The sequence below is a fragment of the Saccoglossus kowalevskii genome, chromosome 1, assembly GCF_978046115.1.
Source record: "Saccoglossus kowalevskii chromosome 1, keSacKowa6.1, whole genome shotgun sequence".
Taxonomy (NCBI): domain Eukaryota; kingdom Metazoa; phylum Hemichordata; class Enteropneusta; family Harrimaniidae; genus Saccoglossus; species Saccoglossus kowalevskii.
The window spans coordinates 34862265-34880272 of record NC_140641.1 but is presented as its reverse complement, the minus strand read 5'-3'; the positions used below and the strand labels follow the sequence as shown (position 1 = coordinate 34880272).

General features: G+C 33.5%; 2 protein-coding genes across 3 annotated transcripts in view; both read right to left on the bottom strand.

Moving 5' to 3' along the window:
* Nucleotides 1–1068: 1068 nt before the first annotated feature.
* On the bottom strand, nucleotides 1069–3781 carry LOC100371296 (uncharacterized). Its single transcript, XM_002731872.4, has 4 exons — nucleotides 3674–3781; nucleotides 2721–2846; nucleotides 2238–2378; nucleotides 1069–1498 (listed from the first exon to the last, which is right to left on the bottom strand). The coding sequence occupies exons 1-4, from the start codon at nucleotides 3735–3737 to the stop codon at nucleotides 1266–1268; spliced, it is 564 nt and encodes a 187-aa protein (XP_002731918.1). The 5' UTR covers nucleotides 3738–3781; the 3' UTR covers nucleotides 1069–1265.
* Nucleotides 3782–7655: 3874 nt separating this feature from the next.
* Nucleotides 7656–18008, bottom strand: part of LOC100372358 (uncharacterized) — a 52774-nt gene continuing 42421 nt past the window's right edge. For both annotated transcript variants that reach the window (XM_085500938.1, XM_085500937.1), the window contains 3 exons: nucleotides 15246–15274; nucleotides 11102–11243; nucleotides 7656–10707 (listed from right to left, as the gene is read on the bottom strand). In XM_085500938.1, coding sequence (XP_085357064.1) covers nucleotides 10111–10707; nucleotides 11102–11243; nucleotides 15246–15274 — 768 coding nt within the window. In that variant the 3' untranslated portion in view covers nucleotides 7656–10110. The remainder of the gene's footprint in view (nucleotides 10708–11101; nucleotides 11244–15245; nucleotides 15275–18008) is intronic.

Below are 18008 nucleotides of genomic sequence, written 5' to 3'. Positions count from 1 at the left end.
TCAATTAAAGAATTGAAGATATCACAAATGAACAAATCTGAGAGGTACACTTGTAGTACCTATATATATATAAAAAATTAGAGAATTAAAGATATCATCACAAAATGAACAAATCTAAGAGAGGTCTACCCAAGGTACATCAAGTATCAAATCAATCAGAATAGTAGTTTCCAAGAAGAAGTCGAAAAAATAAAACGTTGATGCGAATGGTGACGACAGACGATAAGCTCCACTCGATAAAGTTGACAGCAGAGCTAAAAATATAGTAGTAGTAGTAGTAAGTTCATGATATTTAAAGTCGCAATGAATTGAATGTATTGAAATCATACAAATATTTATAATTGAAAATATGACCTTAGAATTCTCAATGTTAATAAGAATTTATTTCCATAGTAATAATCAATGACTATATTTCATAATATTTCTTTAATATTTTTCAGGTTTACTTCATCGAATAATTCCCACAAGGTTTCTCAATGAAAACAATGGTGTCAATGGTAAGAAAAGAAAAATCATTGATGCTATTCACTTCAAATGTGGAACAATAAATCAGGCAAATATTCATGATAAAAACTGGACACCTTGCATGAATATGAGGGTGTCTGGGAATTCAAAGAACACGTACGTCAAGTGGAGTTACTTGTTACTTACAAATCATAACCTAAATCAAGGCATAACCTAAATCAAGGCATAACCTAAATCAAGGCATAACCTAAATCAAGGCATAACCTAAATCAAATCATAACCTAAATCAAGGCATAACCTAAATCACCAACCTGATGATGATTTGCATGTGACCTTGGTCACAGGTCGATTGCACATGACCTTGACATGTCGTTTGTACATGTCCTTGACATGACGACTGCCCATGACCTTGGTCACAGGTTGGTTGCACATGACCTTGACATGTCGATTGCACATGACCTTGACCACATGTCAACTGTATGTGACTGCTGCATCATAACATTTATAACACAACTCAACTTATAGGTAATGGTAAGGCTACAATGTAATACAATGTAATATGATGTAATACAATGTAATACAATGTAATACATTACAGACATATTTATCATGTTTTCTGAACTTAGAATTTAATACATTGTACAACATATGCTGCATATTTTTACTGTATTTGACGCTTGACCATGCAAATTTGGCTGTCTTGCCTACCCCATGGTCAGAGCCAAGCATTGCTGATAATAAATTGTATGTTAAAAATCCCATTGCCAGTTACAGCACTGTCAGACTTTCTTCATCGCCAGTCACAGCACTGTCAGACTTTCTTCATTGTTTGTTACATTGAACATATCTGGACTGCTGACAAATTCAATTTCTCTTGACCTTCTATGACCTCTGTGATGTCTTCTTTGAATACTAACATTATGTCTTTGCTGAGTGTACACCAACATTGCAAAGAGGGAGCCGCCAAGAAACAAAACAATAACTGATAATATAATGATGGTGGTTGTCATTCCTGATGCAGAGGTATTTATTGCTGTAATAAAAACACATAAACTTGAATGAATTATGATGTAATGACATAGTTGGTGAAGATGTTTCTTGTGATTTTATATTGCGAATAAAACGGGGAAGCTTGGGAAACACATCAAAAAATGGGGAAAGTTACTTAAAGTGTTGCACTTACCTCACTACTTCAAAGTTTTTGAAATTTCTATGTAAATGTATAGTTTTGATGAATATTGATTATGTATTTTGAGCAGTACGAGAACCACAAAGAATGATGACATCACTCACACTGAACCACAAAGAATGACATCACGTGCACTGAACCACAAAGAATGATGAAATCACTCACACTGAACCACAAAGAATAATGAAATTACTTGCACTGAACCACAAAGAATGATGACATCACTTGCACTGAACCCTGAACCACAAAAAAATGATGACATCACCTGAACTGTTGTAAACATTCTTTTGCCTTACTAAGCATGGAAATCCTTGACCGTTCATATAAGTAATATATGTACCACAAGAGTACGTCTAAATGTAATTGAAAATTATTTTCTTTGATTCTGTATATTTGTTTATTTTCTGATAATCGTTGACTTGACATAACACCTGTCAGTTTGTATAGTTATTAATATCTATTATTTATTGGTTTTGTTACGTAGAGATGGGAGATTTTGACACAGAAACCAGTCCTAACAGACTGTCTGAAAAGTTCTTAATAGCAGCATCTATTTGACAATATCAATGTAATAAGAGCTCACCACATTGTTCGTCTATGCCATCTAAACAGTCTTTTACACCATCACATACATTGTCACTTTTGATACATGTTCTTCCATCATCGCATACAAATATATTGTCAGTATCTGGACAGTTTATAATGTCTGCACTTGAGTTTACAACTATAATACAGATAGAATATCATAATGTCATACACTAATGAATTACTGAGTGTGAAACATATCACACAATGAACTAGAATGTCCTAATACATGTTTTTCTGTTCATACATTATTCCACTACATTTATATTTGAAGCCGATGCCATGAGATGAATAGAGAAATTTTATCAATTGTTTGACAACAGCAACTCACTCTAGAAAAACAATGGTGCTCATTCACATGGTTCCAACGCAATTGATTTTAAGGTGCATGACTGAAAGATATATGTGGATTTAAGTTTACAATAGTTATCTATGCAGTTATTAATAACTATGTGGTTAGGAGGCCTTTAACAATACGTACAACAGTTCACTTCATCTGAGGCATCTTGGCAATCTTCAGATCCATCACATTCCCAATCCTTATTTAAACATTGTCCGTCATCACAAATAAAATCATTATCTGCACATGATGGACGAGGAATTGAAGCTGTAGGAGAGATTAATAAAACATAGACTATGTTAGTATGTCTGCATAATAGTGTCAACCGATGTTAGAATTGTCTGCAGCACAGCATTAACTAATGTTGCTTATATAATGGAGCAAACAGTAGGTGTTTTGAATTGAAAAGTTTTCCTCAATAAAAGTATTATCGTGTTTGACAATAAGTTTATTTTAGATTTTTCCCCTGCACACTCAAAAACTTTTATTTTGAAATCTGGAGGAATTTGTCTGGTTAATTTCTTTTTACAAAAAATAAACAGTAAAAGGAAAGTTGTGCATCAGCCTCTGGACTCCAGCAGGATGGAATAACAATAACATTGATATGTTATTTTTGATCTAGTACAGTATCACAGTTTATCAACTTAAACAATCCATTTATTATACTTTGAATAAAAAGTAAGAAGAGAAAAATAATGGCAAGACATAAACATGATAAGATTAATTTTAGAATCTGGGCCTGCGTTTTATTACTATATGCACATTAATGCCACACCCACCCACTACACTGGAGTAAGCCGACACACCGGTACTAGTAACTCTTAATGTTGAACATTGAACATAGAACATAGTATTAAACATGGATCGACATATACGGTTGTATGTCCATGGCAACATTTAATGTAGTTTCTGACACCAATATCAATGTACTACATGGTCATACGTACTAACTTAATATGACATCCACAAAATAAATGTAAACAAAAACATTGCTACAGGCTACAGTGATCAACTAGGGATAGTTTTTTTTACATATATCAAAAAAGACAGCCACAAAAACTCACGCCAAAAATGCGCATATGTTATTAACAAACCTCTAGACGGTGATATGACTAAAACTAGTACCCAAATAAGAATACACTTCCACGATTTGCACATAGCTCATCGTTTCCATTGAATGCGAGTGTCATTTCTTCGTGATGACCTTAATACAAATTGTCCCCTTAGGCGGAGTAAGATTTTAAACACCCCTTAACTTATTAGTTTCAATACACTCGTTGTGACTTTTACTTCCAGGTTTCAGTTTGTTGTATTCACAGAATAGAACGACAAAGCTTAACTGAGCAAGGATAACTTAACTTTGTTTTAAGTAATTTGGTCATGTGCTCAAGTTTGTCTGATCGATTAAATAGGAGAAATCGCTTTAAATTATATTACTGTCGACGTTCCCCGGCGACGTTCTTCTCCAAATGTCTCTTGAATTCGTTTTCTTCATTAATCCCCGTTTCAAAGTGGACTGCAAAACGTTAGTGTTGAGGAGCGAGAATTAAAAAAAAAAAGAATTTGTAGACGATCATAAAAGTAATGCGTGTATGATTGAACTGTAACTTGTACTGAATGCGAATGAACTGGATGTTAATATTATGCAAATTAGCTGTTCATTATGTCTGTTCAATAATACATTTGCTGAATTTCAAATGAGACCTGTCCTGCATATTTAATATAGTTTGTAGTTTTCTTTTCGTTTCGTTTAGTAGCATTTTGCTAATTCGTTTGCTAATGCTTCCACAATAGGTGAACAGGATTTAGATAGTGAAAGTAAATGTTTCCTCGCCAGCACAGCAATACAATTATTTTCCAACTGTATCCAGTACCGTACTCTGCTTACCTCTGGTGATTTGTTGAAATTGCTCCCCAGCTTCAATCACATCCTTCCGGTGGCTCACTACACATTTACAAATAAAATTGTATAGTATTTCTGGGTATGGATTACAAAAAGTTCATTTGTATTCTTGGAAACACACTAGGAGTATGAAGCATTTTTTTATTAATACTCGAACTCGAACCATAGATTCGTGTGGGTAAATTGCAACTTTCCTGTCAATACTACCTTTCAGTCATGCAATATCCCTATTTAATTCCACCAGACTGTTGCAGCGGGTGCAAATAAGATTTGTACGGGTAAATTACAACTTTTGTATAGTCATAAGAATGTTGCAATGTCCATGGTAACAACCTTACGTTGTAACAGTTTTTATACGCATTTTGAAACTAATTTACCTCACCGTTCGTCTGAGGTGCGGGGCGCACAACGTTGGAGTCAATGCGAAGCTACTTAAAAGATCGTGCCTGATTGGCTACCCTGCCCTAATACCTAACAGTCAGACTAATCAGAGAGCAGCTTGCTTGTTGACAGGTTTGTTCGACGTATCAAGTTATATCTTGTATATATGCTTCGACTCAACTGTAACGTATCAGCGATGCCTTCTTCGTTCTCATAAATGACACGAAAAACTTTAGCCGTGTTATAATATTACTTTAATTTAAAATAGAAAACTTATTTATAGTTCGTATCTAAACAAAAAATAAATAGTCCAAAATCAGGGAAAGTGAGATTGGTGCAAAACGCAGGAAAGTGTGTGTTTTTTTTGTTTTTTTTAACTTAAATCAGTTTATAACGCCAACAGGAAAGTTCCTCACATATTGCAATGTCCAGATGGAATTTCCTATGAAGTTAACTGACTCCCCGTACGTTTGCGCCCGCAGGAGTACTAACTACTGTTAGTACGTAACTAGTATTTCACAGATGCACATACATTCTACAGAGGATTGCGTTCTACATTTTAAGTCCACCATCGATATACAAATCTGACACACATCATCCAGCTATCTTTAAAAACTAAAAAATTAATAGTTTTGTTAGCTATCATTATTATTTTTGTTATCTTATCATCCAAATTGATAATATGTGACTGGCATCACTAAATGATACTAATACAACCGACTGAAGTGATTCCAAATCTTTATGATGATTATTCTCAACAAGAAATAATGTCAACAAGTTAGTGTGCATATTTTTGTTTACTCTGTAAAATATGGACCCCAGATAACAGCTTAATTTACATGTTCGTCCGTGACTGATACGAACTAACACCGTGCCAGTCTCCTTAAAAGTCAATCAGTGCATCATGTTTTGCTCATAATTGATTTGTTGTTTTCAAGTTGTTTTTGGTAACAAATCCAAAAATGCATTTTTAAGTGAAACTGACACAAATTTCAGAACATTCTTTATTGAAGTTTTGGGAGTACAATATTACATATTATGCGGAATATGTTACTTGACTAAACATAACACAATTTCAGTCACTTTCAAAACGCCCGTATGTTGGCGATTGTTTCGTTTTCCCCAAATTTAGTGCAAATATTTTCACATTAATTTCATTGTAAGACACTTTCAGCTATTTATTCATGTTAATCATTAAAGAGCTTTTAAACAATTGTCTAATAATCTTACATGCGTAAGAATAAGTGATTTGAAATTTGTTTTGACATTTTAAACTATTTCAAAAAGTTTCAATATATTTGCTATTTCTTATTGAAATGATTAACAAAATAAAATAATATGTAAAAGTAAATCACTTTCTAATTTTGAATAATTTCCCTCCAGAATTGTTTTGTCTAAAATTTAACTCCCAATGTGCAAATAGTGTGCCAACTAGAGAGTAAATCAAAATTCTTTTCGTGTCCAACTTTAGCCTGACAAGTTGGCGTGAGTGGCGCCCTGGACTGCTGCGAAGTCAGGCTGGTCCAACTTGCGTAGATAGTAAATAAAAAAAATCTTCCAATTAACTAAAAATTCTTTCACGCAAATATTGTAATCCTTAGATGTATTGAATAAATAACTCGGCAGTAGATCACCCAACAAAATCCGAACAACAAACTTATCTACCTTAATCGTGGCCACGCACTCATCGTGCATACCACAGCACTGCGAAGACTGAGCTCAAGTCGTTTATTGTATCACACTTTGCGGTACGCCAATGTGTCAATCGTTAAATCAAGTTATTAATATTTCAAGATCATAGTGTAATTGCAGGCACTCATATTTTGTAGTAGGCGTGTCAGTATCTAATAAACACGGTTGGCCGAACCCGCGATCGAAATCGACAAGACTTAGAATATTAACAACCCACTGCACACCAACATAGAAATCGACACCATCCTGCACGAGATTAGTAAGGCAATGTGGCGAAAATGTATTGGAACGAAAATGAATTGTGACGAATCGACTTGTGGGATTGACTGTGAATCTCGAAGATTACCACAGTACCGTCCGCGGTCGTTGCCAGTCTGTGCCAACGTTTTCATCTTCTTTAAAACTATATACGGCGTTGATACTTTCCAGGAAGGTCCATTGAGCGGTTCTCCTTCAGATTTGTTAATTTCGTGATAACTTTAATTTTCTAATATTAGTATTTTTGTCACTTTTGGTAAAATATGTTCGATCCAATTTCTATACTGTGGTTCAAAAACGATTTCAACCTATGAGTGGAGCGTCACAATCAGCATGTCAATGTCTGATAAGTAATGTCGCTCATTGATCCACTCTAGCTCATGCAAACCAGTTGTTGTTTACATGAACACATAAATGTTTAATAACAGAAGTTGTGAACAACGTCATTACGTATGTTTTGGTTATTGCAAACCAGTTACCGAGCATATATCAACTAAATAACAATTCTTAATCAATTTAATTATTTTACCATAACCAAATTTTTACTGAATATTTTTCATTCCATGTTCAGATCTTTATATTATTAAATATCTGCATGAAATTATAGAAAAAACTAAATGATCGACAACTATTAGAGCATACAAATGTAATTTGTAATCAGAAAATTTTGACCTTGTTAAAATTTGTTTTCACACAGCTGACAGTCTCCAACACCACCATTGTATTGACGAACCCAGAATAAATAAATAAGCATATTTCATTTCGATAAAATGTCAATAGAGGGCGCAATTTCATAAACACATAATCAAGCGAGCTTATATGCAAAGTTATAACACTTTACGTTATAATTTATATGTTTGTCACAGTTTATTCAGAAGATATTGTATTAAAGAAATGTACAAATATACAAACTTGGAGACACCAGGGTAGTATCCCAAAATGTACAATTTTAAATATATTGACATAAAAATTTGAATGACGCATATAAAAACAATATTCACACAGCTTTATAAGATTATCACTAAAGAGACAGAGAGAAAAAAGGAGACAGGTTATTAGAATGTAAAATAGTGATGGAATTCCATACCAGGATTTCTTACAGTAAACTTCAAAGACTTTTCAAGGCCCAAAAATGTAATTTTTAGAATTCCACTACATAAATCCTGTATTATAAATCCTGAATATTCAAAAGATGACAACACTTAATACCATTGGTCATTCATTCTAAAAAAATAGCATATATACATATTTATCCTTAGTACTGTTAATATTGGTAGTTACCTTTTTAACAATTATAGTGATGTAGACATTGGTTGGTACCAAAACTACCACTTTCTTTGGATACCACCTAGTTTGTGAAAAAAACAAAGATACCTGAACAGATAGTGGCTTTCCAGTTGTACTAGGACCACCTGCATTACCATATTTCCCTCTAACTTGAAAACAAAACTACATTACTGATTGTAGCATTTTATTGTGAATTAATGGTTTTCTTGTTTTTCCAGGCTGTATAAGGTATTGATCTCAACATTTATAGTGGGGAAAAAAGCAAATTTAATGTTCACAATACAGCAATACATCATAATAGAAAACATATTGCAGTCTCAAGATATGAATATGGTACAGGTTGACATCAAACTAAAGAACTGTGCAAAACTACAGATTGTTTCTATTATCACACCATATGAAAAATAAATCTGATTATACCATTTGTCAGTCAGGATAGAGCAACAAAAAAGGCACCTGGATAAGATTACATAGTTTCTATAATCCTTTGAATAACAAAGCAATCATAGACTCACTGTTTGGTATCAGATATGATGCAATGGACGTTTAAAGCTACTTTAAAACATGCAGACGTGTTTTACAATGTAACAAATACATTGTGATTCTGACATTAATCTAAATCAAATAGCTTTGATTGACAAGATATACCAAAATAATTTTAATATTTTGCCACAATAATCAATAGAAACGAATAAATGTGAAAAATAAAAAAAAAATTTAAAACAAAACTTAGATACTTTTATTTTGTATGTTGATTTTAGAATAATGCTATAATAAGCAGTTTACAGTCTGCTTTCTCAAGGGAATAAAAAACAGGATTATGAAAATAGGGGAATTTTCATGAGAAATAAAAAAATTGTTTTTTAAAAAACTATAAATTATGTTCAAATATTAACAATATGGACTGTGAATGGTCATTATCATTAAACTGCAATTAAATTTAAAACTAAATCCATAAAATTTCCACAGGTTCCCTTATTTTCATTCTGGCTTTTAATTTTAAGATTCTAGAGATGTATCTGAATATCAGATCAAGAGCTGTTCATACCAAAATTATTTTTTATACATTTTGTAAATTATTTTTGATTTTTTCAAAATCAATTGTTTAAAAATCCTAAAACATTGATTTATTATTCCCAAATTCTCAAGAAATAATAACACACATTCAAATTAAAGTACCGAGTATGGTATAATTTTGTAACTTACTTGTTTTATAAACCATGTATTTATTCTATACAATTGCTGTATTAAAAACTGTACAAATCTTGCATAGTGTACACACTATAGTCCATTCAGTCATCACATGGATATAACATTTAAAAAGGTAATGTGGATATATTTTGGGCATTTTTAAAATAATTTTGTTGATATTGCATCTTGATAATAACTTTAGGGTATGATTTACTGTAAAATAAAAATATTTTGGTCGCAAATGTAGCAGTATTCATTCAAAGAAATATTGAAAACACAAGTTTTTAATTAAATGTATGTACCGGGTAGATAAATCCAGGATATAAGCGTGTTGGAGTTGTTCAGTATTTCATTGAATGAACACTACCATGTTTGCTGCCAAAACTAAATTTGTATTTTACAATAAACCATATTATATTCTTCTCAAGATATCAAACACTATTATAAAAAGATGCTGAAAACTACTTGACGTTATCCACATTGCCTCTTTACTTAAATCAGAATATTACAATTTCAAATATATACAAACATATTTACATCTATACAAACTATCATAGAAATAAATAATCTGAAAAAGAAGCTTATTATTAAAAATTATTATTAATACACAATTTGGTGTCAATTTAATTGCTTGAAATGGTCACTCTTGATTACTTGAGAACATGAGGGTTATGAATCATCAAAATACAAAACTTATATTCTGACAGCACCAGAGACCCCCACAGACCTTTAATAATCATCATCCTTTCAAAAAATACTTTTATCATCAACTTGGTAACAAGATATATAGTTACAATGTGCCTGTAATCGTTCCCTTTCCTACAGTTCAGATATTGTTGAGCCTTTCCTTTGGAGCCTCACCAGCTCATCTCTGATGGCACGAATCAAAGGCTGTGGATTCTCTCCCACTTTCACAGAGTAGGCAACATCCATTTCATCGTAATCGTCATTCCGTGGTTTCCCAGCAGTTCTCTCCAGCTTTGAACTTGACAACATATCCAGCTCAACTTGTTCCCGGGGGGTTTTAGTCTCCGGTATCTCAACACGAGGAGTGACTCCCTCTTCAGAAGTCCAGCTCAGTTTAACAGGAACCGATTTCACACCACCATTGGATAAGGACTCCATTAAAGCAGGCTGTGCCCATTGTGTGTCCATTTCTAAACTGTCAGTCATCTGAGGACTTGACAATTCACCGGTTGTATCTAAAGGTGTATCGTTGCTATGGACACCAGGTGAGGCTATAAGCTGACTCAGTGTTAGAGGTCTTGTCTTTGAACTTGACATTGGTGGATGAACTTTATTAGCTGGTGTTCTCAGTAGATTGTCTTGTGTTGTGTTACTACCTGGCAAAGTCAGGATAGTACCAGTGAGAGGTGATTCCAAGGTCAGAGGTGGCAATTGTCCTGGTGCTTTAGCCTGCAATTAAAACATGAGGTTAAATCAGAAAGCATTGTTAAATGTGCCAAATTACTAAACCAACTATTTTTGTTTTGTCAATAGCAGGCCAATCAGATTATAAATAGTCGTAAAACAGTGATCGTTTAAAGACCAAAACATAATGGTTTGGCTTCTCTTGCAAATCATTTTATTTCTTTACTTTACTTTACACCACATGAAAGTACACACATATATTTCCCCCCTTATATGCCTCATATCAGTGTGGGTCCATTACCGTACTCACAGAAAGAAGGAAATTTCAGCTACCCTTCACATTAGTAGCAGTTGTTCTACTTATTATTCAAATAAAGCTTATTTTTTTCAAAACAATCTACTTATGTAAATCATCAGCTATGCCGGGAAGAACACTCACTTCTTTGGGTGACAATATTGCATTAACTTCATCCTGAGCATTGTATGTATTCCATATCAAACCACCCGATGATTTGTCTGGTAACTCAGTTACAGGAACAATAACTACTTTGGTTTGTCCCTGATGTCTGTATCTGTCATCTCTGTAAACAAATATGTTCATTTAGTAAGTGAGAATCACAAGATGGTAATGGTGGTGGAGGTAGGGCTGGGGGTTATTGGCAAATGGGTAAAGGTTATATACCGGTATACAATCTTAAAACATAATCTTTGGGATTAAATGGCCGACAGTCGGTCAGAAATCATCAAAAAAAAAATGTTAATGAACATACATATGTATACCATTTTGTTTTGTCTTAGTTCCTACTTTGAACAAAATCGGTCAAAGCATGCCAAAGAAATGACTAATACATGATACATGAAAATAAAACCAACATGGCTGCCAGTCAGACATTTTGTATCAAATCACAAAACAAAGTGATCCGCATCATCAACTCACCACGAGTGATTTCAATACCAAGTATGAATGAAAACAAGCAGCCTATCGGCTGAGATAGCTCCGCCGTTAGCAATGCACATTTCAATTAAAGAACTGAAGACATCATTAGAAAATGAACAATATGTATAGTATCAAAGCAATCGGACAATTGGTTTTTAACAAGAAGTCGAAAATATCACTTTCTACCAAAAATGACAAAAATATTCACCGAAATTAGAGAATTGAAGATATCATCACGAAATGAACAAATCTGAGAAAGGTCTACATGTAGTATATATATATGTAATATCAAAGCAATTGAACTTTTGGTTTTTAACAAGAAGTCGAAAATATCACTCTTTACCAAAAATTACAAAAATATTCACCAAAATTAGAGAATTGAAGATATCATCACAAAATGAACAAATCTGAGAAAGGTCTACATGTAGTATCTATATATGTATGTAATATCAAAGCAATTGAACTATTGGTTTTTAACAAGAAGTCGAAAATATCACTTTTTACCAAAAATTACAAAAATATTCACCAAAATTAGAGAATTGAAGATATCATCACAAAATGAACAAATCTGAGAGAGGTCCACATGTAGTACCTATATATGTAATATCAAAGCAATCGGACTTGCGGTTTTTAACAAGAAGTCGTAAATATCATTTTTTACCAAAAATTACAAAAATATTCACCAAAATTAGAGAATTGAAGATATCATCACAAAATGAACAAATCTGAGAGAGGTTCACATGTAGTACCTATATATGTAATATCAAAGCAATCGGACTTGCGGTTTTCAACAAGAAGTCGAAAATATCACTTTTTACCAAAAATGACAAAAATATTCACCAAAATTAGAGAATTAAAGATACCATTACAAAATGAACAAACTTGAGAGAGATCCACATGTAGTACCTATATATGTAGTATCAAAGCAATTGCACTTGCGGTTTTTAACAAGAAGTCGAAAATATCACTTTTTACCAAAAATGACAAAAATATTCACCAAAATTAGAGAATTGAAGATATCAACATGAAATGAACAAACCTAAGAGAGGTCTACCCAAGGTACATATACACCAAGTATCAAAGCATTCAGGCTTGTAGTTTTCAAGAAGAAGTCGAAAAAGTAAAACATTGACACGGATGATGGACGACGGACAATCACTCATATGATAAGCTCCGCTCGACAAAGTCGACAGCGGAGCTAAAAACAGTTGATGACTTGCTAAAATCTTGTTTTTTATTATTTTTTTGGACAAAAATCAGTCAGGCAGTTAAATTTGATTGCAGTTTTGGGGTGTTTTAGGAATAAAACGGCAAAATAAAACAAAGTGCATACGTCTCCCATTATGTCTCATCTCTGTATTTACTTTCAACAATATCTGCCAAAGAATGTTCAAGAAATGATTAAGGACACAAGAAAACAAAACCCTCATGGCAACCAGTCAACTATTTTGTATCAAATCAAAAAAACAAAATGACATCCATTATGTGATATCCATACCAAGTAAAATTTACCCAGGTATGCCTGAAAAAATGGTTGATGACAGGCTCAACTTTAGGGCTCTTATTGTTTATTTATTTTACCAAAAATAATAGTCAGGCATGTTGTTACATTTGATCAAAGTCTAAAAAATAACTGAAGCAAACATGCAACTTGTTATGTCTTAATCTGCAAAAGTATACCAAAGAAAAGACTACCAGGGTAATAATGAAAAAAAATGTCTCCCAATATGGCAGGAAAGGCATGTAGAATGTACGAACTGGCACATGGGATGAAAGATGCACAGACGCACACACATAACCCAAAACACAATTCCCCAGTCAGTCTACGTCCAAATATTCATTCATTCAGTAGGGAAAATATCACTGGGATCATTAAGACATGAAGTGTAAACTTTCATGGAAATTTATTCTCACAAACACCTGCTTTCACCTATAACAGATATCATAAATGAATCACTTCGCACTGGAAGTGTTCCTGAGAAAATGAAATGTGCGCTGATTAAACCTCTGCTCAAGAAAGCATCGTTGGATTCAAACATGCTGAAAAAATTATCGACCGATTTCTAATTTGTCTTTTATATCTAAAGTCCTTGAACGTGTCGTTGCATCCAGAGTGAAACAACATTTAGAGAATTATTCGTTGTATGAAGAGTTTCAATCAGCGTATCGGACCGCACATAGCACTGAAACGGCTCTTTTGCGGGTCGCTAACGATGTACTATGCAGTATTGATAATTCTAAGAATTCAGTTGCTCTCGTACTTTTGGATCTTTCAGCCGCTTTTGATACTGTGAATCACAGGATTCTCATCGATAGGTTGAGATCAAATTTTGGTTTAAATGGTCTCATCATCAAATGGTTTGAGTCATATTTGAGTAACCGCATTCAAAAAGTGAAAATTGGAAATGTATTTTCTGATATGACGTCTATATTAGTAACCGGTGTTCCACAGGGCTCCGTCTTAGGGCCATTATTGTTCTCAATGTACATGCGTCCATTGGGCGAGTTATTGCGACGTCACGGCGTAAAATATCATTTTTACGCCGATGACACACAGATTTATTTATCGGTTTCTGAAGATGATCAAATTCGCGCCCGGGTGATACTTCAGACATGTATTCAAGATGTTAGCGATTGGATGTCTTGTAATTTCCTACTTTTGAATGTGTCGAAAACTGAATTTGTGTGCATGTCGTCTCGGAGATTCTCACAAGACTTGTGTCCTTTGTCTAGTATCGCAATTGGTGAAGAATTGGTTAGTGCTTCGTCAAGTGCTAGAAACTTAGGTGTCTTGTTTGATTCGCAGCTGTCTATGGAAACACACATTTCTACTATTTGTAGATCTGGATATTCCCATCTAAGAAATATTAATCGTATTCGTAAATCATTATCCCAATCTGATACTGAAAAGTTGGTACATGCTTTCATATCTTCTCGCTTAGACAGCTGTAATTCACTATTGTCTGGTCTCCCTGTAACTAAGATAAAACCTCTTATTCGTGTACAAAATGCAGCAGCCCGCCTTGTCACTCGTGCTCGAAAATATGACCACATTACAGACATTTTTATTAAACTTCATTGGTTACCAGTTGTACAAAGAATCAATTTCAAATTACTTTTACTAGTGTATAAATCTTTGTATGGTTTTGCCCCAAATTATCTATGTGAATTAATCGAATTTTATGTACCGAGTCGTAGTTTAAGATCTGAATCGAAGTTTCTTATTAAAACTCGTCAGATGTGTAGTAAAAAGTCCAAGGTGTTATACAAAGACCGTGCTTTTGAAAATTTAGGTCCTAAACTTTTTAATGAATTACCTCTGTCTGTTCGTTCTAGTCCTTCAGTAGACATTTTTAAATCCAGACTGAAAACGCACTTATTTAAATGTGCTTTTAATATTTGACTGATTGTTTATTGTATCAGCGCCTTTGATCTTCATATGTTGGAATTGTTGCGCTTAATTAAATAGAGTTATTATTATTATTATTATTATTTTATTAATTATTACAAAAAATAAAATTCTTGCCAGCGACAGAGTAGCTTTCCATGAAGAGATTACCACTGATTATCCAAGAAATTCCTCTGCAAAATTGTAATGTTTTAATAGAAATTATTGGAAAATAAGCACAATGGTATGGTAACCTACCTGTCCATCTTGTCTTGATCATCATAGACCTATAAAAGAATGAATAAATGTTTTAATGACTAGGCCTGAGAAGGAGGTCACATTCATGCAATGTTATTCAACAACAAAACTGCAAAACAAATTGATTAAGAGATACAAGTTGTTCAAAGTTTGGAAAAAAACTTGTCAAAAACAAAAAACATTAACATTAAGCATGCTATCTTGAATTGTAGGCTGGTAGATATTTATCACCTGTATGGTAAGTAGTTTATTATAAAGTGAATAAACCTACACTGTGGGGGTGATACACTCACAGTAATCAATAACAATCAGATCAGATTGATTAGAACAGTTTTATCACCATTTTTTTTAGGAATTTGCTGATAAGGCCATTTTGTCAAAGAGTGAAATGGAGTAATGGACAAAATTTTAAAGAAAAACTTTTTCAAATAATAAAAAAAAAAATTTTCTTTCGAACTGAACATTATGAAATTTTAACTTAAAAAAAAATTGTTTGTCCACTACTTTACATACATACAATAAATTATTATTACTTTGAACCAATCTTCTTACATCACCCAAAATGATGATAAAACTAATGCAACTTTCTTTATATTTCCTAAATAGTTTTTGACACACACATGGCTGTCATAATGCAAAATATGCATATTTTATTACAATATTATTTATGTACCATCAGAATTTACGATATAAAAATTATTAGGGTTTGTGGGAAAGTAGTTAAAGCCAAAGATCTTCGTCATTATTATCTTTGTTCTTGAATGTGTTCTCAAACTTTCTATGCAAAGCAATTTCCACAATGATGTTTTCTGCACAATTTGACCTGCAACAATGTCCTTTGACCTGATAGGTCAAGTTAGTTGTTAACCAATCAGATTGTTGTGTTGTACCAACCCAATTCTCTGGGGATTCCCAAAGGCATTATGGTAATGTCGGCAAAAAATTACATGATTTAATTTATTATTTTCAGGTGATTGGTATTGGCAGTCAATATCTATGCTATATTAAATATAAATTTCATTACTGGTATAAGGAAGGTTTGGAATGGACATTTATTCAAATGTGGGCCCAAAAAAGACTAGCCCCAAAAGTGGGAGGTGGGTGCTATGTCAGATGAGTATGGTTGATTTAAAGTTTTATTGTAGATTCAACATGGCAATCTTAATGCAGAAGTTAATTTTTATTTCAAAACTGCACTTATAGACTGACATAACATATGGACTGAAGCTATAAATAAAAAATGGAAAAGTACTTGCTCAAATAAACTGTGCAAACCGTGGAATGAATCTATTGATTAACCTTTATTACAATGTCTCAGAGTCAAAGATAATGCTGATCAAATTTCACAAATTGATAAAAATTTGAACTCAAATCAATGTGATGGTTTGACTTTTGAAAATAGAATTCCCTATTCCATGTACACCATGTATCTAATAATAGTTTTTTATCTTGAATTATTATTGCTATTGTCATTAAAGAATAATGAGACCAGACACCTTTTTAGATGAATGAACAACACTATTTATATTAACCCATATTCCACATGCAATTAACTGATCAATAAAACCATTAAAATAGTACCTGACAAGTACCTCTAACAGGGCCTTAAATATGTTCTAATTAAGATTTCAATATCACTGAGTAGCTCTAAACTAACCATGCTGTTAGAAATGTCAGAGGTTAATGCATTTATATAATACAAGAAATGAAATGAAATAAAGCATAAGTAATCATAAGGTGATACAATCAAACAAATTGTTAGTTTTTTAGTGCAGTAACACAACTATATTACAGATTAAAAGAAATTCAATATGAAAACCTAAACCAAACAAACATGCTTTTTGCAATGAAAGAAATTGAAACCCTGATGCATCTGCCATGAAAAACATCCCAAAGTACAAAGACTGCAGCTGAAAGGCCAGAGTTCACTTGAAAGCACCCCAAAAGGACAGAGACTGTAGTTAGATGGCTAGTGTCCATTTGAAAACACCCTAAACTATGGAGATTGTGAGCTGGATGGCCAATGTCCATTTTGAAAAACAAAAACAACCCAGTGCTAAGGTTCAGTGTTCCTAAATGACCAGTGTCAACTTAAAAACAACCCAAACTATGGAGACTGCAGCTTGAGTGTCATCTGCTATAACAGTGTTTTATCCCTTCCACTGTTCATATGAACTACTGAGTCAATTTCAAAAGAAGTTGATCACAATTATAGAAAGATTCAATATTTTGTGGAGTATAAAACTGACTAGAAATAGACATCAATTCTGAACTATTTAGCAATAGGTGTGGTCATAAATAATAATAAAGTTATTTCCATCTAGCTATCAGCAGTGTTTTTTTGGGTCAAGATATACAATTCTGAGCAGATGAAACAAATTATCAAACAAAAGAAATCTTGATTTTCATTGGTAGATGCATTGTGGTCCAAAGTACCTTAGAAATCACAGAACAGTGAGATAAAGCATGCGCTGGGGACACAGTGTTTTGGAAAGCATGCGCTGGGGACACAGTGTTTTGGAAAGCATGCGCTGAGGACACAGTGTTTTGGAAAGCATGCGCTGGGGACACAGTGTTTTGGAAAGCATGCGCTGGGGACACAGTGTTTTGGAAAGCATGCGCTGGGGACACAGTGTTTTGGAAAGCATGCGCTGGGGACACAGTGTTTTGGAAAGCATGTGCTGGGGACACAGTGTTTTGGAAAGCATGCGCTGGGGACACAGTGTTTTGGAAAGCATGCGCTGGGGACACAGTGTTTTGGAA